This window comes from Muscardinus avellanarius (assembly GCF_963383645.1).
Source record: "Muscardinus avellanarius genome assembly, chromosome: 2".
Lineage (NCBI taxonomy): Eukaryota > Metazoa > Chordata > Mammalia > Rodentia > Gliridae > Muscardinus > Muscardinus avellanarius.
In genome coordinates this window covers 69,658,372-69,685,422 of record NC_137787.1, presented here as the reverse complement: position 1 = coordinate 69,685,422, position 27,051 = coordinate 69,658,372, and the positions used below count along the sequence as shown (strand labels likewise).

The following is a 27,051-nucleotide window of genomic DNA, read 5'->3' as shown; positions in this document are numbered from 1 at the left end:
AAATTGTATGAGTAAAAGAAAACAAAAATCCTAAATTTAAGAATTATTAATGTTTACATTTAAGTGAATTTTGTAGTTTCTTTTTTGATAGATATTAAATTAGATTCTAATTGAATAATAACCACCACTGTGACTCAAATTTAGTATTAAGGGTTTAACATAGGTATTAACACTTCTTAACCTACTGTGTATCTCATATCACACTGTTGACCAACTAGGGGAACTGCCTATATAAAATAATTCCTAATGTTTTAATTAGTACTTTAATGTATATACCTTTTGGAATATACTTGTATATTACCATAGTATAAACAGCAATGTTCCAAAATTGGGAAAATTGAGAGAGAAAGATGACACTATTTTGGTAATCTCAAAAAGCATGGCTAATGATGCCATCAGACAATTGGCCAACCCAAGTTGATTAATGCCTCCACCATATGACATAGGGTGATTGAATGCTGCATGTCACAAATGGACAAGAAAATGATTTAATCTATATGAACACTTGAAAGCACCACTAAGTCCTAAACTAGCAGGCAGTTTCTGCCTTTCTCTCTCTCTCTCTTCATACATATACATACATATGATTTGAGGGAAATTGGTATATTTTCTGTGATTCTATAATTATTTTCTTTATTGGCAAGGGCATATATGTATATATTAATGGGGTTGCTTAGTAATACTAGAAACTTCCTCTTTTATTTTTGGGAGGTATATATTTTCCAGAGGTAGCATTACAGAAATTTCTTCCTGCACATCTTGCATCTGATTGTCTTTTACTATGCTCTCTCTCTTTCTCTTTTTCTTCATATATATTAGACTCCCTTGGGTCCGAATTTATAAAATGTTCCCAGAATTTTATTTTAGGTCTGTCTTCAGTATAAAACTTTATTACCATTCACATAGGAAAGGTGATGAAGTCATTGCCATAATGGAGTTGAGTTGTAGGTTACCACATTATTACTGTGTTTTTCAAAGTGAGAATATAAACATATTCAAGGTAAGGGACATTTAAAACTAATAAGCATAGAGATTGTTTTGGGCAAAATAGTTACCATTCTACTATTTTCTTAATATATTTCTGAAATGATTATCTTAAATGGGTACATACCACTAGGTTTCCAATTACCATGACCATCATGAAGACAGTAAGGCACATGGCTTGGCCAGCAACCTCCATGCAGTCCCACATGGTCTCGATCCACTCTCCACACAGCACGCGGAATACAATCAGGAAGGAGTGGAAGAAGTCATTCATATGCCATCGTGGGAGTTGACAGTCAGTGGCGATTTTGCAGACACAGTCTTTGTAGCTCTTACCAAAGAGCTGCATACCCACCACAGCAAAGATGAAGACTATGATGGCCAACACTAGAGTTAGATTTCCCAGGGCGCCCACGGAATTGCCGATGATCTTTATTAACATGTTTAATGTTGGCCACGATTTTGCCAACTTGAAAACTCGGAGCTAAAAAATAAAAATAATATATATATTATTAGGCTATCCACAAGAAATTAATTTAATTAAGTTTACCAAGAGATTTAATCTCTTAGATTTGAAGGTGTAGCTTAGTGGCAGCACACTTGCCAAGCATGCATGAGGTTTTAGGTTCAATCACTAGTACCTCCACTCCCAAGGCCCTGACCACACACACACAAAAAATTAATATCTTATTACATCTGCCTTGCCCTAATTCTTTCACACCCTTTGCTAATTTTTAGATACCCTCCCAGAAAGAATGTACCTTTCCCATATTTTAACCATGCAGATGATTTTCTCTGAGAATGAGTTTTAAATAATTAATTGGAAATTATTTTCCTTAATTTGTCTTATTTAGGTGGTTCTGGGATATATCATGTCTGGCATTATATTATTGATATCTGAATCTGAAGGCTCTCTGCTGAAAGACATTTATTTACCAATAACACATTAAGTAGATATATTGACCCCTAATGTAGTAGAGAAAATGTTTATTATTCATTAATAGTAACTACTTCAGGGTATTAATATTGCTCAATGCACCTGTATTAAAAAACTGAATATTTTCAATGATTCTATAATTCTTTCCTTGATTTTCAAGGGCAAATGAATATTATATATTCATTTATATATACATAAATATATGCATATATACATATATATATTAATTAGAATGATTTGTAATCCCACAAATATATACACATACATATTAATTATATATACATATATATTAATTATATATACATATATAATATATTATATATATTAATTAGAATGATTTGTAATCCCACAGACTTTCTCTTTTATTTCTGGAAGGCATATATGGTCCACAGGTAGAATAAAAAAATAGTTTTTCATTGTATATATATATATATATATATATATACACACACACACACACACACACACAATGTATGTATATATACAATTGTATGTATATATATATACATACACACATATATAATATATATGTATATTATATATATGTATATATATATATATTTTTTTTTTTTATGGTACTGCGGTTCCTGGAAGCCCTTCTACCTTGGGGCTATACTCCTAGACCTATTTTTTATTTTTGGAAACAGGGTCTCTTAAGCCAGCTGGGCTGGCTTCAAACCTGCCCGATCCTCCTGTCTCTGCCTCCCAAGTACAGGGATTACAAGTTTGTGCCACCACGCCCGGCTAAAAATATTTCTTAAGCCAGGAACCCTGAGGCACCCCTGTAGTCCCAGAATTTGGAAGGCTGAGATAGGAGGATCACAAGTTCAAAGGCAGCCTCAGAAATTTGGGAAGACCTTGTTTCTTTTTGTTGTTGTTATTGTTGTTGTTTTGGTGGTACTGGGGATGGAACCCAGGGGCTTTCTACCTCTGGGCTACACTCACAGACCTATTTTATATTTTATTTGGAAACAGGGTCTCTTTAAGCCAGCTGAGGCTGGCTTTGAACCTGTGTGATCCTCCTGTCTCAGCCTCCTAAGCACGGGGATTATAAGCGTGTGCCACCACGTCTGGCTAAGACCTTGTTTCTAAATAAAAAATAAAAGAGGATGAGGGATGTAGCTTAGTGGTAGAGCAGCTTTGGATTGAACTTGAAGTACCATTAAGTTTATTTTTCTTTCCAGATCTGAAAACATTAACTGTCATAGTCACTAGAAAAAATAGTTAGAATAGCAACTGAGTACTATATTAACTTTACATAACAATACTTTTTGAAATATAAAGAAAATATAAATATAATTTATAAATGTAATTTATAAATATAAATATAATTTATAATTTTATAAAGATATAAAAAATCTTTATAAAGATTTTTATAAAGAATTAAATAATTGGTGGTATAGTTAGATATAGAATGGCCCATTGTAGAGTCATAAATTGATGTTTGGAGTTGATGTAAATGAATCATGTGGGTTGTAATCTCAGCAATGGATAAATCCATAATAGATTTATCTCAGTTATGGCCTAAGCTGGTACAGTGTGGCTAGATAAGGTGGATCCCTGGGTCAATTGCCTTAGGGATTATCACTGTCTCCTCCTCTCCTCACTCTTTTGCTTTCTGCCTCCATGAGGTGAGGAACACAGCCAGCTGCTCTCCCTCTTTCTCTGTTTCTCACTGCTAAGCTGAGACCCAGAATTGGCCTCACTTGAATTGAACCCCCAAATGGTGAGTAAATAAATCTTCCTTTCTTTAAGTTACATGGTCAAGTGTTTTAGATTACAGCTGTGAGAATGCCGATGAATACAGAAAATAGTACCAGAGAAGTGGGGTCATGGCTATATCTAAGTCTGACTATGTGGGTTGTGAATTTTGGAACTGTTTTGTGAGAGAAAATTGGAAGGGTCAGAATGTGGCTAGAAAGGTGGATGGAAGTATCAAAACAAAACAAAAAAATATCCAACTGCATAATAGATATTGATGTCTGTATTTAGCTAATTGTATACTGAATTTTAGAAGCAGAAGACAAAGCAGAGAGACTTTATAAATTTGCAGTTTTGCCTGATAGGCATGTATAAAACTGGAGGCCAGAGAGATGATATCATTAAAGGAAGGAGAAAGTGGTAGCAATGATGGAGGTGGGGCCAGCAATGGATATGACAGAAGCATCAAGGAAAGTTGGGGCCAGGGGCAGCCTAGGTGGAGCAGGTCCAGAGGCTGTGATTGTAAAGACCTCAAGCAATGACTAAGGAAAGTGTGACTACTTTTTCTGTTGACAGGCCCATTTTGATGCTCAAATAATGCTAGCTTTACTGAAAAAAAAAAAAAAAGGTGGGGGAGGGATAAGGGACTGTCTGGGTAACCTGGGAAACCAGGCAACATGTGGCAGAGTCGAAATCCCTGCAAACTCAAATGGGGCAATCTGTGAAGCTGTGAAGGTGAAGCCAAGGTTGCAAAAAATACCTCTTAGATTTAGAAATGCTGGGAAAGTGGAATGACTGCAAGAAAAAGCTGATAGATGTGAGCCTTGGAGCCTGCCTGGTAAAGGCAATCCACTGTCCATTGCAATCAGCCAGGCTGCAGGGGCCAGGCTGCCAAGGCTCCTCGGAGATTGCTTCTCATGCCCATGTGCCCCAATTACCAGGAATGGAGCCTTAAGATTACACACTTGCCCTGCCAGGTTTTGTTACTGTTATGTTACTGTTTTTTCTATTTCCTGTTCCTTCTAGTGTGAATGTAAATGTTTACTCTTTGCCACAGTATAATGAATTCATGTGATATGCTTTTTATTTTCATCTTTATTTTCTTTTATAGGGCCTTACAAATTCACTTTATATCTCAGAGGAGACTTTGGACTTTGGGAGTTTTTAGTGATGCTGGAACTGTTAAGACTTTGGAGACTCTTGGAGAGGGATAAATGCATTTTGCATTCTGAGCTGCTCATGATCTCTTCAGGAGTCAGAGGCAGAATGTTACAATGAGAGACAGAATGACCCCTTGAAGAGCTCATACATTGGTGATTGGGTCATAAAATAGGTAATCCAGCAGTGGAATTGTGGCCTAGGCTGGTAGAGTGTAGCTAGAGAAGATGGGTCCCTGGGGCTGTGGCCTTAGTTATTATATATTCTTCCTCCTCCTCCTCCTCCTCCTCCTCCTCCTCCTCCTCCTCCTCCTCCTCTTCCTCCTCCTCCTCCTCCTCCTCCTTCTCCTCCTTCTTTCTTCCTCTCTCAGCCTCCATGAGTGCTCTTCCTCTCTCTTTTCTTCCTACAACCCTGGCCTGAGACCACATGCTGGCCTCACATAGACTGAACCCCAAAACCATGAGCAAATTACCTTCCTTTAAGTTACGTGTTTAAGTGTTTTAGATTATAGCCATGAGAATGCTGATAAATACAATTGAGAATATGTATATTTTCCCCATTTAAGAACAGTTTGTTTATTTGTTTGTTGTACTGGAGATTAAATCCAGGAATACACAAAAATTGGGCTATAATGTCAGACCTTTTTATTCTTCATTTTGAGATAAGGTCTCACTAAATTGTTCAGGCTAGCCTCAAGTTTGTGATGTTTCTCTCTCAGCCTCTCAGATACTAGGGTTCCAGTTAAGCACCTGCGCTCCCAGCTAAGATCAGTTTTTTGGGTTTTTTTTTTTTTTTTGTGTGTGTGTGGTACTGGGGATGGATCCCAGGGGCATTCTTCCTCCAAGCTACACCCCCAGCCCTATGTTTTATTCTTTATTTTGAAACAGGGTTTTTCTGAGTTGCAAAGGGCCTCACTAAGTAGCTGAGGCTGTCTGTGAACCATGGTCCTCCTGTTTCAGCATCCGGAATGCTGGGATTATAAGCTTGCGCCACTACCCCGGTATGAGATCAAATTTTTACAATGTGACGTTTCACACTTGAAATGCTAACGGTTCTGTGATAAAATCTATGCCAGTACTATGCAAGAAAACTGATTTTTGGGAAAATTTTTTGTATATATTGTTGCTCTTTTTAATTTTTTTACCAATCTGAATGAACGGAGAACTGATAATCCTTCCACATTGGCGAGGCCAAGTTCTACCAGGCTAAGTGTCACAATGAAACCATCAAAGATATTCCAGCCTTCTTGGAAATAATAGTAAGGATCCATGGCAATAATTTTCAGAAACATTTCTGCTGTAAAGATCCCAGTGAAAACCTAAGATCAAAGCAAAATTAATTTTATCAGATAATGATAAAAGTGCAACATAACATTTGCTCTCAGAAAAAAAAATGCTTAGGCTACTTTTCCAACAATGATTAGCTCATTAACCTAAATTCATATAATAATTTATATATACCTGATGAATGACTTTCATATACATGACTTTATTTTATATTCTAGTAAGTGGGTAATCGCAGATGTTATAATTATTTCTTTACAGTGAGTAAACCAAGGTCTAAAGATGTATAAAATTTCTTGCCTCTGCAAAAACTCAGAAAATGGCAAAATTGTATTTGAACACAAATATTCTATTATAGAGAATGTTCTTTCCATTACATCAAATTGCCTTTTTCTCCAGATTTTATGCAACAAGATTTTTTCCCATGGACAGTTTTATTTAACTATAAGCTTATACCCATTTTCCTTTGGTCAGACACTTATACATGTATATCCATTATTATAATATATAAATTACTCCAATCATTATTACTATTTATGATTATACACATAAAATTATAAATTTACTTTTAATGTATAAATATATCTTTAAAAATAAAAATAGTACATTGCAGGACATTATACATTTTTTACATAAAAAATCCTAATCCTCAAATAAAATATTATGGAAAATCTACATACTATTTTAGAGAGCCCTTTCTTTCAGCAAATAAAAGCTAATATTCTTAAGTTGAGTCAATTAGCAAGCATTTTTATAATTTATGTTTTGAAGCACAAAAAGAAAAAATTAAGTGGCACTTTTACCAAAAATGGACTTGCTAATTATATAAGACAAAAATGTATAGAGAGGTTTAATATTCCATGGCTTTGATATAGAATGGCTGAATTAAATAACACATAGGCTACCTAGATCCTGGAAACAGAAAAGCTGGATAAATTTTTATGTTGTTAAATTATTTCCTGCAATGATAATGACTAAGAGGATAAAAATTTTCCACAATTTTATTTCAATCTTCTACAGCTAGGGAAACTATGAGACTGTTATTTTAAAAATGTCCTTAAACTATGAACTACTGAGCAGGGTGTGGTTACACACACCTGTAATTGCAGTATTTGGGAGGCTGAGACAGATGAATCACAGGATCTTGGCCAGCCTCGGCAACTTAGCAAGGCCTTCCATAATTTAGTGAGACCCTCTTTCAAAATAACAAATCAAATAGGGCTGGGATATAGCTTCAGAGGTAGAATGCCCATGTGTTCAATCTCTAGTATCACAAAACAAAAACTCAAACAAAAACTGTTAACTACTTCTATATTTGAAAAAAAAACTAAAGGAATTTTAAATAGTACCGTAGGCCCATTCCTACTGTTCTTTTTCAGTTTTTACACGGATATTAAAAGCCATTGTTTTGAAAAAGTATAGTCTGCTACATACAATTTTAATTTATGGAAGGGGCAGGAAGTAGGAAGTTTGATTGAAGAGTGTATTAATCTATTAAATATAACAAGTTTCTCAAATAGACATTTGAAAACTGAATATATTTCCCCTCTAATACGCTTACCAGGTTTCCTACTGTGAGCACATTATTGAAATGTTCGGTCATGGGGTAGTGCTCCATGGCCATGAAAAGAGTATTTAAAACGATGCAGATGGTGATGGCCAGGTCAACAAATGGGTCCATCACAACCAGGTTGACAATGTGCTTCACTTTTAACCAATAGGGAGAACAGTCCCAGATTAAGAATATGTTGGAAAATTTATACCAACAAGGTGGGCATTTCTGCCTGGATTCTTCAAGTTCTAGATTTAAAAAGAAGAAGAACAATAACTACAGGATTTATTTTACACACACATTTACTTCAGATCTACCATACTTATTTTCAGTAACCAGCACATTTCCATTTCTTTCCAAACTCTTTTGTAATCGATAAAAAAATAACATTTACTCTACACTTTTATAGACAACAGCATATACATAGAGCAGAAAGAGTAAAGAAATATTTTTTCCTTTTATTCTCTGATACTGTGGATCAGCACTTGGCTTCAAGACAAGTGGTTAGTCTTTTAAATGAATTAAAGTTAGAATGCAAGCCTGGTGTGGTGGTGCATGCTTGTAATCCTCGTACTTGGGAGTCTAAGACAAGCTTCACAGGTTCAAGGACAGCCTTACCAACATAGTGAGACTCTCAGCAACCTAATGAGACCCTGTTTAAAAAAAATAAAAATAAAAAAGGGCTGGGGGTAGAGCTTAGAGGTAGAATGCCTCTGGATTCCATCGCCAGTACAAATAAATGAGTTAAACAAAGTTACAGTGCTACAGCAATACATGCATACACACATTTATAGCAGCACAATTCACGACAGCCAAATTATGGAGCCAACCCAGGTGTCTGTCAACAGATGAAGGGATAGAGAAAATGTGCTATGTACACATAATGCAGTGCTACTCATCCACAAAGAAAAACAAAATTATGTTCTTTGTAGGAAAGTGGGTGAAACCAGAGAATATTATGCTACGTGAGATCAGCCAGTGTCAGAAAGTCAAGGAGTGTGTTTTCTTTCATATGTGAATGCTAGGATGAAAATAGAAAACAAAGGGGACTTCAGGTAGGAAGAGACAGAGAGAGACCTGTAGACCATTGGAAGCAAAAAGGGGAAAGAAGGTGGGGAGGTTAAAAAGGCAAAAAAAGGGAAGTGGACTGATAAAGGAAACAATTAAAATAATGCGATGTTCCTAAGTGATTGCATCACTATCAGTATTACTCACATGTGGGAGGAGGGGGAGCAGAGTAGGCTAGGATCCAGAGGGGCTCACACCAAGTGCGGGGTGCATGTGGGTTTGTATCACATTGAATCTCACTGATGTTTAATTGCAAGGCACTAATGAAGCCTCAACTGGAACGTGGTTTGGGGGATAAGGTACTGTGTGTGACTCTGCATTAGTGACTAGCTACATTGTCGACCTCAAGCTATAATAGTTAGGGTCAGAATTGATAGGATCCAAGATTTATTTTATAAAAATGATGCTCTCCTCCCCTGAAATCTCGAGAACAGAGGCTGAAAGGGGCAGCGCTGCTGCAGCCTGGAGTCTGAAGTGAGGTAGAAAAGGGCCACTGTGACGAGAAGGATTAGAAATCCCTCATAGAAATGCCCTATTCGTCATTTTCAAAGAGTTGCCAAGCACAGTTAAGAAAACAGTCTTAATAGTTAAAATATATGTTTGCTGAAATAATTGCAATGGAAATGAAGTTAGTTACAAACCTTCTACTGTATTTGTTAAGATGCTGGCTACGCTCATTGCCCTTTGCCTTTGGGTAGGATCTTCTAGAAAGTCCATGGATACATGGAAAGAACTTGATCTTCTCTTTCTCATTTCGGTTTCAGTGGTTGTTCCCTGTAAAGAAAGATGCTAATGCATTAAACGATTAACTTGAGCCATGTGAGAAGTAAACAACCACAGGGTGACATGGTGAGTTTCATGACACGCATGCATCATGCACTTTCGTATTTAATTGGTGATGGCAGATATTGCTGACTTATTGTCTCATTAACCTGGAATGTCCAAACTGTTAACCATTCAGTCATACAGCAAAAAATAAGCTTTTTAACCCTCTTATTTTTTACAAAACATGATGCAGTGATGTTATAATTGGTAAATTTTGACATGTATTTAACATGTATACTTAGGGATAATGTTACTTTATTTCTGAACTAATAGTAAAAACTTGATAACTTAAAAACGTCATCTTCGTGAACAAGACATTTGATTTTTGAGAAGGTAGCCATTTTATTTTAAGGGGAAAAATTATAACACGCTTAGCTGCCATCTCATTTTCTGAAAATAAGACATGAATGGTCATTGACAACACAAAAACTGTATGTTAGAAAAACACACACGCATGCTGCATGGACAACAGTTTCATCCAGGGTACCAAGGCAATAAGTCATCTAATTCTGACTTAGTCATGCCTCATCATGCTGATATATTTCTGAGTGAGAGAACAGTTTAAAAAGAGGCAGCATCTGTTTAGAAATTCCTCCTCTGGGGATATAGTCACAGACACATAACACAGCTTTGTTTGCAGACAACTATTTTATCTGTTTCAATAATTTATTTGTGTCTCTTCATTTAGATTAGTTTTGAAAAGACCTATATCAGCATTTTTTTCATAAGACAAATATGAGTACTAGAAATTTTAACAATGAAGCTGTCTACTTAAGCACAGTGTTTTTGAAAATCTGAACTAAAGCATAGATATATTGAAGAATCTGATGGAAAGATTTATTATACACCCTTTACACTTTAACAGAAGGATATTTTTTATTCACTTTATACCAGGGGCTCAGAAGATGTCCTGATATCTAAATTCCGTGTGGGTATATAGCAAATCCTCCAACTGGAGGCAGCAATTATTGTATCTAATTAATCCTTAGCATGTTAAGTAAGTAAATGCATTCAGGTTTGTGCATGATAGTGTTGAGGTTTTAAGGTTTAGTTGGTTAGCCTATTGAAGATATTACAAGATGCAGGTGCATTCGCAGCTTGACCAACCAGGAATCATTCTCAAGAGTTCCATTCTGTAGAAACACTGGCTGGTGCAGCAGTCATAGGCCAGCCATGCCTGAACTATTTAAAACTTCCTTACATTGTCATCAGTAGCTGGCTTATCTATTATCACCTCTGGCAGAAGCTGTCCAACAGGCGATGTAGGAACTGAAGGTCCACCAACCAAGGAAACCACACCATTGCAATCCACAGTGCTGTGCATCTTCCCATTTGCTGGAAACACTGCCAGCATCCGGGACGACCTACTGGTCTGACTTAGGTTACTGTTGCGCCGCTCTCCATGTCGCCTGGGTACAAATAAGGAATCTCTCCGGCTCTCGTTATCCTCAAAGGTGCTGTGCTCATCATCAGCAAAATCGTTCTCTGATCCCACATCCTTTGCTCGCCCTCTAAAGCTGAAAAGGCTTGTCCTGCTGTTTCGCCTTGGAGAAAACAGGGAGCCACGGATGCTCAACAAAGACTAAAACAAACAACAGATGAAATCCTGTCAACGTAGGCCTTTGAAATGTGCTTTCATTTTGCAAGACCAAATTGAAAGAAATTCCGGCATTCATAACACAATGTGGTACATTCCTTTTGATATAACATTCTAAATTTGTGAACATTCAGATTAAGTTAGTTTTGTAAAACTCGTGTGGTGGCACATGCCTGTAATCTCAGTACTTGAGAAGCTGGTACAGGAATATCATAGGTATGAGGCCAGTCACAGCAACTTAGCAAGAACCTGTTTCAAAATAAAAATAAAATGGGAGTGTAGCTCCAAGGTAGAATGCCCCTGAGTTCAATCCTCAGTTCCTGTGGGGAGCCATTAAGGTTTTTCCCCTAAAAGAATACTTCTGACTGTCCTTTGCCCAGAATCAATAAGGTTTGGGGTCATGGAAAGTCCAAAGTAAAAGGTCTGAGAGAAGCTCAGGTGGTGATGGCACGAGGGATTGATTGACCTGACTGTTATGTTTGTCATTATTGTATTCCGGCAGGTGGTGGGAGCCATTAAGGTTTTCCCCTAAGTTCCAAAATTTTTTTTTTAGTTTTATACAAAGAGGTTGATAGCCACTGATATTAAGGAATGTGGAGTTACAGTACAACCTGCTAATTATTGAAAAAAAAAAATCCCTAAACCGCAGTTTCTCAAGTTCAAATGGAAACATTTAAAATATATCACTGAGAATATTGTCAACATTTAATGCACACTGGCCGCAAGACCCCATTTGTTTTCATGTTTTTTTTCTTTCAATAAATTTCAACACTTTCACAAATTATTAGTCTACCTTTCTAAAATTACTTTAATTATTATTCCTTTTCTACTTGTGATGCAGAGCATCTTTGGAGCTTCAAGTTCATACTTCTGATGTTCAGAGTGATAGACTTTTCAATATTTTTATAAGCGTGCTTGATGGTTTATAAAGAAATTAGGGGAAAAACAATATAAAATAATGAAACAACCAAAAGGATATTACTGATCATACAGCCCCAGTTCTATATATTTTTTGTTATTTCTAAAAGAGCTGAGGATCAGAAAGATTGAATGTCATTAGTTATAGACAAGTATCAGCAGTTAGTATCAGAATGAAAATCCAGGTCTCCTGACTTTCAACCCAGTTACTTGAACCACACTAAACTGTAGACTTACATAATGTAGAGTAAAATATTCCCATAACTATGTGAAGGAAGAATAGGTTTCAATGTAATGAAAATGGCAGTCAATTCAGTTGATGACCATTGCTAAGCCCATTGTAATTCTTGCCTTTCTAGCACTCTAATTTCCACACATGCATCAGTACCTAGGCAATGCCTTACCTGGTGTGGGGAAGAGTACCTCTTTTCATATGTCAGTCGGTTCCCCTCAATGGAGAAAGGAAACCCTCTCCTCTTGATGCTCTCTTCAGATTCAGATTTATGGAATTCATCCTCATCTTTCTCTTCCCCACCAGACTGCTCTTTCTGTTTTCTTTTCCTTCTCCGATTTCTTCTTTCCTTGGCACTCTTGGAACTCAATTTGGAGGCTTCAGAAGAGCTGTCTGAGATTCTGCCTGCTGCACTGGGCTCTCTGGAATGTTCAGAGGCAGTTGTAGCTGCTGCCTGCTGCAGTGTGAGAAAAACGAGTTTTAGCATGACATTAGAGAAGCCTTTATCTTTCTTTAAAATGAGTGTTTGCAAAGAATTTACAGAACACATTTAGCTAATCTCAGGTAGAAGATACTCTGCAAGTATAAAGAACTTTTTTTTTTTCTTTCTTTCTACCTAATCAAGACTTCTAGCCAGGCGTGGTGGCGCACGCTTGTAATCCCCGCGCTTGGGAGGCTAAGACAGGAGGATCGCACAGGTTCGAAGCCAGCCTCAGCTTCTTAGTGAGGCTCTCAGCAACTTAGTGAGACCCTGTTTCCAAATAAAATACAAAAAATAGATCATGGAGTATATCCCGGAGGTAGAAAGCCTCCCGGAGGTAGAAAGCCTCTCGGTTCTACTCCAGTACCACCACCACCAAAAAAAAAAAAAAAAAAGACTTTCAGAGATAATCTTTTTTTTTTCTCTATGGGAATATTTATTAGGTCTGTGTTACACTTTACAGACCACATATTCAAAAAGATTCATTGGGCATCAAAAAGAACACAAATTCACTTTAATTTTGAGACTTGATTTACTCTAAAAATTAGTCTTTAATTAACATTATCTGAAAAATAGAAAAAAAGCTGATTAGTTACTTAAGGTCATATCTAAGCATAAGGAAATGAGATAATTATCTGAGGTTCTCTCTCCTGCTAGTGAGACTGGGTTGTTCAATATCAACTGGGTTGATAATGCCTTCAAGGCATTATCAATCAAATACATGAATGGTTATAAAATCCCTTTCTCCTCCCTGATCTTCCTCCAGAAGAATAGAAGAGGGAGAGGGTCAGTTATTTTCTGCTAAGCCAGACATGGTGGTCAGATCTACCAAAACAGCTCCACATTTTCAACTCAGCATTAGTTCTTATTGGCTATGTAGGCTATGTAATATATATATATATATATATATATATATATATATATATATATATTATCACAGCTTGTACTGGTACAAAGTTGGCACTTTTTATTAATATAATTGTTCTCAGAGTAACCTCAATACAGGCCTCTTGCATATAAATGAATACACCCAAAAGAATTTTCTTCTTCAGTAAAGATAATGAGTTTGTAAGCTACATAGAAAGAAAGATGGGAGTGATAAGGTAGGAATTTCATGATCTATCCTTCTGTGAACACTGGTATCTTACTACAAGGACACTCATTCCCTTGGAGATTACCTCATCTCTATAAGATTGGTGATGGGCACAGGCCTATTGGATACTGCTGAGTCATATTATTTGATTACTTCCCTATAGAGGCAACCACAATAAGAGACAATATATTTTTGATTAAAGAAAGGGAGAGACTGATTATAAGAAATAGATGAATATCTTTTTATATAATGTGCAACAAATTTATTTTTCCAAGAAGACATTATTTCCTTAGGATTTTCCCCAATGCCAGTATACTTATTCAGTAAGTTTCTCACCCAAGAAGCCCCCCAATAGTAACATTTTTACATTTTAAATTTAAAAAGCCTGCAATGAAAATAAAGTAATTGGTACCGTGAGATGAAGTGTATTTGACTTAGTACTGTACCTGGGCTGCCTCTTGTTGTTTTTTCAGTTGTTCAAGCATCTGCTGAAATTCCGCCTCTTTCTGTTCTGCTTCTTCCATGGTGGCCTGGTTCTGTTCCTCATAGGCCATGGCCACCACAGCCAGGATCAAGTTGATTAGGTAGAATGAGCCCAGGAAAATGACCAACACAAAAAATATCATGTATGTCTTCCCAGCAGCACGTAATGTCTGAAAACAAGAATATTGGAATTGTTTTCCTCTAATAGTTCATGAATGGGGAGCTTCACCTTCAACTTTTGTGTCTTGCAGATCTCTGATATAAAAAAATAATTGTATTGGTCACAGCCCCTCCTTCTTCTCCCACTGTCTATATCTTGAACCTCTGCCTCTTCTTTATCCCTTAATGTGAGCATTCATACAGTGATCTCTAGAAGGGAGTTCTTCAATTCACCAAGAATAAAAGGGAGTCAACAAAATATGATGGAGAACTCCATCAAAAAGCCCAGCCTCAGCTGGGTGTGGTGGTGCACACTTGTCATTTCAGCATTCAGGAGGCCGAGACAGAAGGATCGCAGTTCGTGGCCAGCCTCAGCTACTTAGTGAGGTCCTTTGCAGCTCAGCGAGACCTTGTTGGAAAAAAAGAATAGAAAATAGGGCTGGAGATGTAACTCAGAGGTAGAATGTCCCTGGGTTCCATCTCCAGTACTAAAAAAAAAAAAAAAAGAAAAGAGTCCAGCCTCTGATGAAAGTCAAAAAGTCAAAGAAGAGACCAAATGTATTTCTTTTCTACATAGACTTTGTTTCCATCACCTCTTGTCCATGGGATAATACCTGAGGTGGGGAGAGAAGGTTGAGGGGAGGTTGTGGAGAATCTACGTCTGAGAAGGGTAAGAAATAGGATTTGGGTCAAGAAAAAATAAGAGAGGATTACTAGCCTAGGCATTACACTACTTGGTGTATATTATAATCAATAGGATAGAGAAACTTAAATCTTTGGGTTTCAAATCCTGTTCTTCTAACTTATGCCGTGGTTCAATTTTCCATGACTCAGTTTGCATTTTTGTACACTTCTACTTAAATGCAGTGTATATCTCTGCAAGTTCTCACCAGTTGATAAAGATTTTCCCAGAAGTCCTGAGTCATCAGTCGAAACAGAGACAAAAATGCCCAACTGAAGGTATCAAAACTTGTGTAACCATAATTAGGGTTTCTACCAGCTTTTATACACATGTATCCTTCTGGACATTGGCTGTAAATGGAGAAAGAAAGTGTTACTAGTGATTCTGCTGTCTTTTCATGCTGGTAGAATCCTATACTTACAGTATCTAAACAGGAAGATTTGCTGTCCTAAAGGACAGTAGCATAATAAGTAACAGTATAATACAATTTCCAACTTTTGACTTAATATAATTTTACTAGGCACTTGGTGTAATCACTAAATTATAGCATAGCATTTCTTATAGCATTTTACAAAACTATTCTAGGGTTATAATTAACATTTTAACATGACTCCATTTCCCCTACTCTGGATTAACTCTAGATCTCCAGAGTTAATTCATAAGATTAACCTAAGGGAAATGCCACTTACTTTACAAGAAAAGTTTATTTGATATTATATAATGTCATTCTTTATAGGTAACATTAATTATAACAAATTAGTATGAGCAAATTGTCTTTTTGTTACCAGTTGGTTTCTACAAAAAGAGAGAAAAAGTACATATACATGTGTGCATATATACAAATACACGAAAATTAATGGCTCACCCTGCATCAGAGCTGTTTCCACATAGCAAAGCATCTAAAGACCCCTCTAAGAAATAATGATATCCTGTTTGAAAAAAAAAAGTCATATGAAAAACATTTGAAAATTTTAAAAACATTAATATAAGGACATCAGATCCCACTTTTAATATTGTTGAGTAATTATAGGTATAGCATGTAATTTATTTAAAAAACAAGTATTTGACCTTCTTTCAAGTGACAGATATTATATTAAGGGCATTAGACACTTGGTGGTGAAAAACTTCATTATAAATAAAAAATGAGAGAAAGCCAACATTGGTACTAATACAACATTTTTTTAAAAAGTGTCATTTCAATTTCAGGAGGATCGCGCAGGTTCGAAGCCAGCCATGCTGGCTTAAGAGACCCTGTTTCCAAATAAAAAGTATACAAAATAGGTCTGGGAGTGTAGCCTGGAGGTAAAAGGGCTTCCAGGAACTCCAGTACAACAACAACAACAAAAAAAGTGTCATTTTTCATCTCTCTAATAAAATAAAAATATTTCATTCAGTAAAAACAGCTAAAAACAAGTATTTCTTTGCTTCCTCAAAACAACTAAACATTTTAGAACAAAAATATTATGTATTTTCCTGTCTTCTTTCCTATATTTTAAAATTATTTATATTTTTAATAATTAATTATAATTTACATTATATGAACTTCCAGGATATAAGATAGGCAGCTCATAGTAAAACATGAGTAAATCAAATCCTCTACTAAAACAAATGAATTTTGGGGGGGGGGGGTGATTGAGCCCTGAGGCAATTTCTACTCCAAGCTATACCTCCAACCCTTTTTTCTTTTGTTTTGATACAGGGTCCTAATAGGTTACTGACAGTCTTGCTAAGTTGCTAAGGCTGGTGTCAAACCTGCCATCCTCCCGTCTCAGCCTCCCAAGGTCTGTACCATCATTCCTGGAAAGCAAATGAAAATTTCAAAACCCTAAATATGAAAGCTGAAATAATTACCAAAGAATTATCAAACAAACTGCATTATCTCAGACTGAACTCTTTCCCTCCTTTCAACATTCAGTTAAAGTATCACTTCTGTGTCTTCCTCTTTGATCCTCCACTTCCTTTCCATTAAAGATTGGCAGGATACTGTTAATAGTCATTGTTTTGTATTGTTTAAAATATCATTACTCTTAGAAATAAAGCCACAGGTGCTTAATTATGTCACATTACTAGTGTTATTTGGATCCCATAGCATTTCAATTATGTTTATTGAATGACTAAGACAATGGAGGAGTGAAAGAGAAACACATGGAATTAAATAATTATTTTTGGATTTTGTAAGAAGAAATATTTTCTAGATGATAAAATCCGGAAGAATTTATTTCATGCCAAGTTTTTGAAGGGGCACAGAATCACATAAGGGGAAAAATCATTTATATTTCCAAATATCCTGATCATCATTATCATCTCTTCCTCCTCCTACTACTCTTCTTCCTCTTCCTCCTTCTTCCTCTTCTTACTCTTCCTCCTCCTTCTCCTCCTCCTATTCTTCCTTTTTCTTCTCTACTGGGAATAGAACCGATGGCCTTGTGTCTGCTGGGCAAGGGCTTTATCACTGAACTACATCCCTATTTTATTTTATTTTATTTTATTTTATTTTATTTTATTTTATTTTATGGTAGGGTCTCACTACGTTGTTCAGGCTGGCCTCAAACTTGGGATCCTCCTCCTTCAGTAGACCTGACTTCTGTAAACACAGAAAAACTGACAAGGAATTCCTAAAATTTTAATTAAATTTAAAGTAAAAGGGCTATGATACATTTGGATAAATTTTTGAATACATGTGTTTATTTTAAGATGTTTGGTCCTTTCTTGTGCTCAGGAAACTACAGTAATAAGTGAGCCTTAAAGGGCTAGAAATATCTGCACAGACCCAAGTGAGCTGCAGAGGCCAAGTGTGAAAGGTTGTTTTTTTTTTTTTTTCCTGTTTGTAGGTATTTTTTTTCCCTTTCTTCTCTCTCTCTCTCTCTCTCTCTCTCTCTCTCTCTCTCTCTCTCTCTCTCTCTCTCTCTCTCTCTCTCACAACACTGGGTGAGTCCCCTCTCACTGGGATGCACCCCCACTCTGGAAGAACCTCTCCCAAGCAGCCAACAGTCATGGCCAGTCCACCCTCCTCTGCCTCACTAAAAAAGTAGGAGACCCAGCAAGCAGGAGAGCAGACTTGAGCCAGAGCTCTGGAACAGCATTCACCTCTCCTAAAAGTCTTAAAGAATAGAACTTTTTAGTTGTAATGCTTTACCATTAATTTAATGAATTTAATTTTCTGGCACTTCCAATAACAAATTATTTTATTTAAATTTGCATGTGGTTTAAAGTCTCCCCCCACCCCCCAACAAGTAGAATATGATCAGGGCAAATTGTAAGAATTATAGATTACTAGAGCTGAAAATAATCTCAGATTCTCTTGATTAAGTATAACAAAAATAGAGTTCAACAAAGTTTTACTAGGGAGAATAAATCTCGTGACAGTCGGTACTGTGATCTTAGATAGAGTAAGCGGTAGGTTTCAGGAGTGAGTGACAGCGGCGAACCTACTGTCATCCTATGAAGTGAGTAATGCACTTTCGAGTATTACTCTTTTACTGTTCTTAAGACATTTTTCTTAGAGGTTTACAACTACTTTGAAAATTATTTGCTGGCCTATCACCGTATACCACAGAAGAGTTAGTTTTTCCTCAACCAATGTATTTTTCAGAGCTGTAAGGACACATCTCTTATGTGTGTTTTTTTTTTAAATTATGCTATCACTTTAGTAATTATCAATCCATCAGTAATTTTCCATGACCAATCCCATTTGTTCCATACAGCGTATCACTCATGTTTGTTCTTTCATTTTTTTCAAATATAACTCATCACTTAAAAATAATGAAGACAGAGCTATATGGATGCATATCTCAAGTCTAAGCTTTATTTGTTAATTTTCTAATAAGGGCACTTCCTTTCTTGATGGATCATGTGTTGACTCTGATTTTGAAATACTGCTACTGGTAGGTGCTTAAATGAAAGAGAGAAGACTTTACTTACTTTTATTTCACTTAAAAAAGAGGAAGAGTATTAGGATAGTTATTTTTCAGGTCTTCTGGAATAGAATATTTCAATGTTTAACGATATTGTCTAAATGCTTGAAATAAAGATAAGTACTCTCGCCAGGCGTGGTGGCGCACGCTTGTAATCCCCGCGCTTGGGAGGCTGAGACAGGAGGATCACACGGGTTCGAAGACAGCCTCAGCTACTGAGTGAGGCTCGCAGCAACTTAGTGAGACCCTGTTTCCAAATAAAATATAAAATAGGTCTGGGAGTGTAGCCCGGAGGTAGAAAGCCTCTGGGTTCCACCCCCAGTACCACCAAAAAAAAAAAAAAAAGATAAACCACTCTTATACTTCACTGATCACTCTGAAAATTTGTATTATTTTCCTCAAGGTAATACTATTTTTCAAATATAAGGATCTATTTAGGTGTCAATTGATTTCCATAAAATAATAAGGGTAAATTATAAGCACCTTAAAGCCATGTATTATCATCGTTATTTTTTCTAACTTTCTTTCACAGTTCCTGGCTTAATCGATTATACTGCACAGTACTTTAGAACTCCAGTTTTTACATTTGAAGATCCTTAAACTGAGGATCTTGATTTTTCTTTAGCTATATTCTTTAGCCTCCTGATGATCACACAGTAGCAAATTGCATTTGGGTGTCAAAATTAGAATAATTATCAATGTAATGCATGTGCAAACCACTGATAAGGTGAGTAAAAAAGTTTTTCTTGAAAACTCATTTCAGAAATTGTCACCTATTATTTAAAATCCAGGGGAAGGACTGTGGGTGTAGCTCAGTGTAGAGTGTTTGCTTGCATGTACAAGGCTCTGAGGTTGATCTCCAGCATCAACAAAACAAATAAACAAAATGCAATAAAAAATGTCAACCAGGAGCAGGACATTGTGGCGCCTGCCTATAAATCCATTAATTTGGAGGTTTAGACAGGAGGATTGTAGTTTCAAAATCAACCTTATCAACTTAGCTATACTTTCAGCAACCTAGCAAGACCCTGTTTCAAAACAAAAAATAAAAAAAGAGCTGGGGGTGTAGCTCAAAAGTAGAATGCTGCCAGGTGTGGTGGAGCATGCTTTTAATCCCAGTGCTTGGAAGGCTGAGGCAGGAGGATGGCACAGGCTCGAAGCCAGCCTCGGCTACTCAGTGAGGCTCTCAGCAACTTAGTGAAAGCGTGTTTCCAAATAAAGTATGAAATAGGTCTGGGAGTATAGCTCAGAGGTAGAAAAGCCCCTGGGTTCCACCCTCAGTACCACAAATAAAAAAAAAAATAGAATAGAATAAAATAAAAATAAAATAAAAAATAAAATAAAAATAAAAATAAAAATAAAAATAAAATAAAAATAAAATAAAAATAAAATAAAAATACAAAATAAAATAAAAAATAAAAAATAAAAAATAGCCCAGAGGTAGAAAAGCCCCTGGGTTCCGCCCTCAGTACCACAAATAAAAAAAAAAAATAGAATAGAATAAAATAAAAATAAAATAAAAAATAAAATAAAAATAAAAATAAAAATAAAATAAAAATAAAATAAAAATAAAATAAAAAATAAAAAATAGCCCAGAGGTAGAAAAGCCCCTGGGTTCCACCCTCAGTACCACAAATAAAAAAAAAATAGAATGCCCCTGGGTTCAACCCCCAATACCACCACAAAAAAGTAAAAGATGAAATTTCAAATAAAAATATAATTTTAAGTGTTTATTAATAGTTTGATTAGACAATTTTCAAAGGATTACTATGATGTATGTGATCATTTTTAATCTTATGCTTAGACTGAAGGCAGATTAACAATGAAAATAATAAGTAATAGTAATTCTTACTTGAATCTTGAATATAGGATTTCCAGTCAAACTCAAAAAGAGTTTCATTTACAAGTGTGCCATTGTTATCCGTAGTTACATTCTTTTCTATGCTATGTTCCTCCAGGGAAGCATTCGTGGGGGGCCATTGTACACATTTATTCCGCAGGTTGCCCATGAACAGCTGCAGTCCAATTAGTGCAAACACACTCAGACAGAACACAGTCAGGATCATGACATCAGAGAGCTTCTTCACCGACTGGATCAGGGCCCCCACGATGGTCTTCAGGCCTGAAAAGAGGAAGAGTCTTTTACTATAAAGACTTAACACATATAGAATAATCCAAGCTTCACACAATTCTTTTGAAAACAGAGTACATGCATAACCCCCAAAAAACTTTTAGTTTTATCAGAGGGCTACACTTCCTGGAAGGTTGAAGAGCTTATGGAGATGAAGTCTGCAAACACAATTGTCCTTGTGGGCAGCTAGACAGCAATGGCCAGGTGGGCAGGATTGGAATGGATCCGGGACCTCGGGAAATTAAAGCATGGGGCACCCACTTAGCAATTTTAAGAAAAGTGCAGGGATATCAGAAGGCTAAACCCCTGCAGGATTTTGCTTAGAAGCTCCCATCCATGGGGAAATTTCCAATATGGCAGAAACAGGGCTGATGTGTGCATGGAAAAAGACAACCAAGGACCTCAAGGTAAATATGTCTGAGGAAAGAGGTGTCCAAAGGGAACACAGGTCCTCCCAGAAAAGAGCCCTACACTGTTTCCACTCCAGAAAACAGCCTGTCTGTTTCAGACTTCTTTTCCCATGCCGGGCGTGGTGGTGCACGCTTGTAATCCCCGCGCTTGGGAGGCGGAGACAGGAGGATCGCGCTGGTTTGGAGCCAGCCTTGCTGGCTTAAGAGACCCTGTTTCCCAATAAAAAGTATAAAATAGGTCTGGGAGTGTAGCCCGGAGGTAGAAGGGCTTCCAGGAACCCCAATACCACAAAAAAAGTTAGATACAGACTTCTTTTCCCCTTTTTCCCCTGGAACATAATGTATCCCCCTTTTAAATCACTGCCTTCTTTTTATACCCCCCCCTTCCCTAAATAAACCTCTCATATTCCCCTATTTGTGCTTTCCATTTAAATTCTTTCTCTTGGAAGAAGCAAGAGCCAAGAAAAGGATTATTGCCTGGTAATGAGGCATTACCGTTCACCCAGTAACAATCCAAACAATGACAGACAGATCCACCTCCCACTAAGATGAGAAAATAAAAGGAGGCTCATGGGCTTCACTAAATCTGTATTAAGGAAAGGGAATAACATTTTTACTTTTTATATTGAATCTTGCCCACACTTTTATTTAGGTCAGTTGTCAGTTCATAATAAATTATCTGATAAAAATGTTTAAATTTTTATTTATAAGCAGGAAAAAAATGCTATTAAATTGGAGTATAATTTCACTTTAAGATAAATAATTTTCCACGCAGACTTAGGTTATTTTTATTCTTGTCTCCTTCCTTCCTTCCTTCCTTCCTTCCTTCCTTCCTTCCTTCCTTCCCTCTTTTTGTGTTTATTGTTGTTTCTTTGCAGTATCAGGGATCGAATACAGAGACATTCTAACTCTGAGCTATATCTTCATCCCTATTTTATTTTTTTTATTTTGAAACAGGGTCTCACTAAGTTGCTGAGGTGCTTGCTAAGTTACTGAGGCTGGTCTTGAACCTGCAAACCTCCTGTCTCAGCCTACCAAATACTGAGATTATAGGCATGCACCACTACCCCCAGCTCCCTGGTCTTTTGTTAGAGAAAGACTTAAAACAATTTCTATAGTTTATACATAAGTATCAGTGGCTATAATGAATAGGAAATTGAAGGTTGATACGTTCAAAAGAGAACAAATCCTTGCTAAAACTGACAAGAAAAAAAGTAACATCTGTAAGGGCAAATCACACAGTTTGCATGTCACAGCGTTTTGCGCAAGAAATTATTGAACTCCAAGGCTGATAATATGTATGTTCAGACAAAAAGAACCACTCTCTGTGAAACATGTTACTCTTGAATATAGTGCTGAACGTGAAGTAAAGATGCCAATGCTAAAAACATCACGAGTCAACCTAGATGTTTAACCCGGCTCTCACCTGGAATCACTGAAATCGTTTTCAGTGCTCGGAGGACTCTGAATGTTCTCAGCGCTGAGACGTTGCCCAGGTCCACAAACTCTGTCACGTATCTGTAATGGGAGTTCACACACAAACACAAATTCAAATCTGGGACTTAAATGTATAAATCATGCCAAAATATTCTTGAGTCACACTAAACCTATTCTTTATAAGCATTAATAGGAAACCCAAACTGTTTTTTAAGGTTTCAAAAGAAAAGATACTTACGCAAATGTAATGACAGTGAAATCAAGCCAGTTCCATGGATCTCGAAGGAAAGTAAAATCTTCTAAACAAAAACCCCTTGCTATAATTTTTATAAGTGATTCAAAAGTGTATATGCCTGTGAAGGTGTACCTAGAAACAAGCATCCAAAAAGAATTGATAAAGCAATAGTTTTCTTTTTGAGTATATCGATTTCTTATCCCTCTGTTGGTGGAACAGATAAATACTAAAAACAGAAATCTAAGAAAGTTGATTTTATTGTTAATGAAATAAAACACGGCCCTAAATTTAAACTCACTCCTTTACCCATTAAAAGTTGTTTTTAGAGTGTCATAAAAGCAATGTGAAATTATACATGTCATAGAGAGCCAGTTGAGCTACTGTCTGAAATGTCTTGGTATTGACAAAACTGAACAGAGCCTCCCAATTAGTTCACATGATGGCTGAGAGGATCAAGGATGTTTGCAGAAGCACAGAATGCTTTTCTTTAGAAGGCAAAACTTTTTAAAAAAATCTCAATTTTAATTCTGTCTTTAGAATGAAAAGACATTGGTATATTAACAAGTTTTACTTTTTCAAGACTTAGTAACTAACTTGGAAAAGAACTCCATTAAAATATTTCTAGGTGATAATTCAGAAATGTAGAGTTTTCTAAAGTTTGGATCTTGTTTTTGGAGATTGGAGCCTGAGGGTAGCATAAAATCACAGAAACTAAAATCATGGAAGACCCATGGATTCTCAATTATTAACTTCATTACTATAGGAATTCTCCATATATAAAGTTTGTTATTTTATTCAAAATATGTCCGTTTTGGGTTTCATCCTAGAAGTATTCCTGATGGGAAGATGCTCCTGGAGACATCTCTGTGTTTGTAGGGGAAGCAACCACAGAGCACTAGACTTGTGGCGATCATCAGGTATGGGGGAGAGGTATGACACCAGCAAGCCTGAGGAGAGGTATGACACCAGTAAGCCCGAGGGCCAGTAAGCATTGCCTTCTTGTTGCATGACTGTGTCTACAAATTTTCTTCAATTTCATTTCAAGAATGCATTAAAATATGTTTTTAAAATTCAAAGTATGTAGACATAAACACATACACACACATACACAACACAGAGAAATATTTAAAATATGTCAAACTTACTCTACATTCTTTGTCCAGTCTGGAGGGTTACCCATTGTCATAAATACACAATTTGTCAAAATAGTGCACATAATTAACATGCTGAATAATGTAGGTTATTGTTAAGGAACATACAAAACAAAATCCAAATCTCAGCATTATATCATGTAAAATTAATATGGAAAAGCTCCAACTGTGGTTCAGCCAGGACTCAGTGTTAAATATATCATGTGCAATTCATCTAATCTCTTTAAATTTCAGTTTCATCTTCTCTAAAATGTGGGTAATAGTGTCACCTTTACAGAGTAGTAGTTTAAGTTAAATGAGATGGTGGATAAGATGGGAATAGTGTACCAGTGTAGTGTTTTTTTTTTTTTTTTTTTTTACAAATATTGAGGAGATAGTATCTTTACCTCCCTAAGAGCTTTGGTGGGAAGATTGTTTTAGTCCCACCACTTGGTGTTGCTAAGTATTTTAGCAGGAAGCACTATCTTGAAGTAATTCAAGTATTTAGAAGATTAAGTTGTTCTGCAAAAGCATTTACTTGAAATACTGAAATTTCTTCAACACATGTTATACAGTATATTTCAAAGTATGGAAATAATTTATAGTCAAAGTACAGCATGATGCTAACTTTTGGACTGTATTACCTTTTTTTAATTTTGCGGGTCTGGGGATGGAACCGAGGGCCATTTGACATCTGAGCTACACCCCTTGCCCTATTTTTTATTCTTTAATTTGAATCAGGGTCTCATTGAGGTGCAGAGGGCCTCACAAAGTAGCTGAGGCTGTCCACGAACCGCTATCCTCCTGTCTCAGCCTCCCGAATGCTGGGATTATGAACACGTGCCACCGTGCCCGGCTCGACTGTGTTACTTTTTAATTTATTATTATTTTTTGGCAATTAGGATTGAACCTAGAGTTGTTATACCTCTGAGCTACATCCTCAGCCCCATTTTATAGATTGAAAAAGGGTCTGGATCTTTGCCGAGGATCTCACTAAGTTGCTGAGGCTGTGCATGAACCTTTGATCCTCTCAGCCTCACAAATATTGAGTTTACAGGCATGTGACATCATGTCCAACTGGCTGTTTTATTCTTATTGAGTACAGCAGCATTGGATAAAATAAAAAGTGAGTCTTCTTGGAGTTAAGACTTAAGCTGATGTGAATGTAATTAAAATTCACTGAAGTGAAGTGAACTGGGCGTCACTTTTTCTCTGTGCCACTGACTCGCCCTGTGTCTTCACTTATTTTTATACAATAGAGCTAATAATGGACAAAATTAATTATTTTTATGTTCAAATTAAGTCAGTTGATTATGTATAAAATGTTTGGGACACTATCTGAATATAAGCAAATATGCTCTAAAGTGTTAGCTAAAATGAATAAGCCATAATAGAATTATAACACTGAAAAAAGACCTTAAACAACAAAAGAGTTTTATCACCACATTTTAGAAATCACAGAAATAAGGCTTATGATTGAGGGAAATTAGGTAACTTGATCCAGAACTAAAGAATACCGGTTTTCTGTCTTCAGATTCAATTTTCTTTGCACTATAGTTCACTTTCCAAACAAAAAATTTCCATTAAGTGAAAAAGAAAGTTTTCCTCAAATGACCACACGATGGCACTAAGAATACAAACTAAGATAAGAAACACATATGTGAAAAACCCCGAACACAGGATCTTTATGTTTCAAATCTCTTCATTTTTTAAGATTAGCATATTTATACCAATAAAGTCTCTTTTAGTATAAACCTAAAAACAGAGTATGAGTGCATATGTGTGTGTGTGTGTGTGTGTGTGTGTGTGTGTGTGGTTTGTGTTGTTTGAAGTGCTGGAGATGAAACCTAGGGCCTGTCACTTACTAGGCAAATACTCTGCCACTGAGCTGCACCTCGGACCATCCTTTTAGATTAAAAAAATTATAAACAGGTATTATGAGCTTATGATAATTATATTAGTTTTTCTACATTTATTATTACAGAAGTCATTGAATGACACACAATAGGAAAAGAAGTTTTTCACTGATTAAAATGAACAGATGAATTTGATTGCAAAGGCCCTTTAAATACCAGTGGGAATCACAAAGTCTAGTCCCTAAGATCATTTGGGAATATGATACTGGCTCTTTCATTAATTTCTAGAGCCTTGATTAAGCAATCAGTTTTATATGGCAGAGTCATAAATTAGTTACTTAAATTTGAAAATTCAGTCAATATTCCAGTACTTCCTTCACAAAAATTATTAGAAAAATTCAAGAATTAACTGTTTGCCAAAGTCTTCTGACAGTATCTATGAAAAATACCCTTACAAGTTTATTTCAAGATATGTTAACGTGTTTTATAATATAGGTATAGCTAGCCTTGATTCTGGAAGTAAATTTACTTCTTGTGATATTATTATTCACTGATAATTCTACATATCTGTGTACAAAGTTGCTAAAGATAAAGATGGCTATTTGGCACTAGATGTGTAGGATTCAATACATGCAACTATTTTTTGAAAGATAACTATACATGCATACAAGTGTATGAATATATACACACACACACACACACACATATATAATGTTAAAGCCTTTGTAAGTCTCTGGGATACCTGTGTGACTGACCAACTTTAAAATATTTAAAAATAAGCCTTG

The 27,051-nt window shown here is 36.2% G+C and overlaps 1 protein-coding gene across 1 annotated transcript in view; it reads right to left on the bottom strand.

Moving 5' to 3' along the window:
• LOC308258735 (sodium channel protein type 1 subunit alpha-like) overlaps positions 1 to 27,051 on the bottom strand; it is a gene marked incomplete at both ends in the record, with an annotated part of 92,609 nt that overhangs the window by 46,744 nt on the left and 18,814 nt on the right. The window contains 13 exon segments of the mRNA XM_080689385.1: positions 1,112 to 1,468; positions 5,925 to 6,098; positions 7,625 to 7,863; positions 9,325 to 9,457; positions 10,710 to 11,090; positions 12,428 to 12,712; positions 14,276 to 14,482; positions 15,362 to 15,503; positions 16,019 to 16,082; positions 20,920 to 21,189; positions 23,035 to 23,126; positions 23,284 to 23,412; positions 24,426 to 24,506. Of these exon segments, the coding sequence (XP_080545511.1) occupies positions 1,112 to 1,468; positions 5,925 to 6,098; positions 7,625 to 7,863; positions 9,325 to 9,457; positions 10,710 to 11,090; positions 12,428 to 12,712; positions 14,276 to 14,482; positions 15,362 to 15,503; positions 16,019 to 16,082; positions 20,920 to 21,189; positions 23,035 to 23,126; positions 23,284 to 23,412; positions 24,426 to 24,506 (2,554 nt within the window).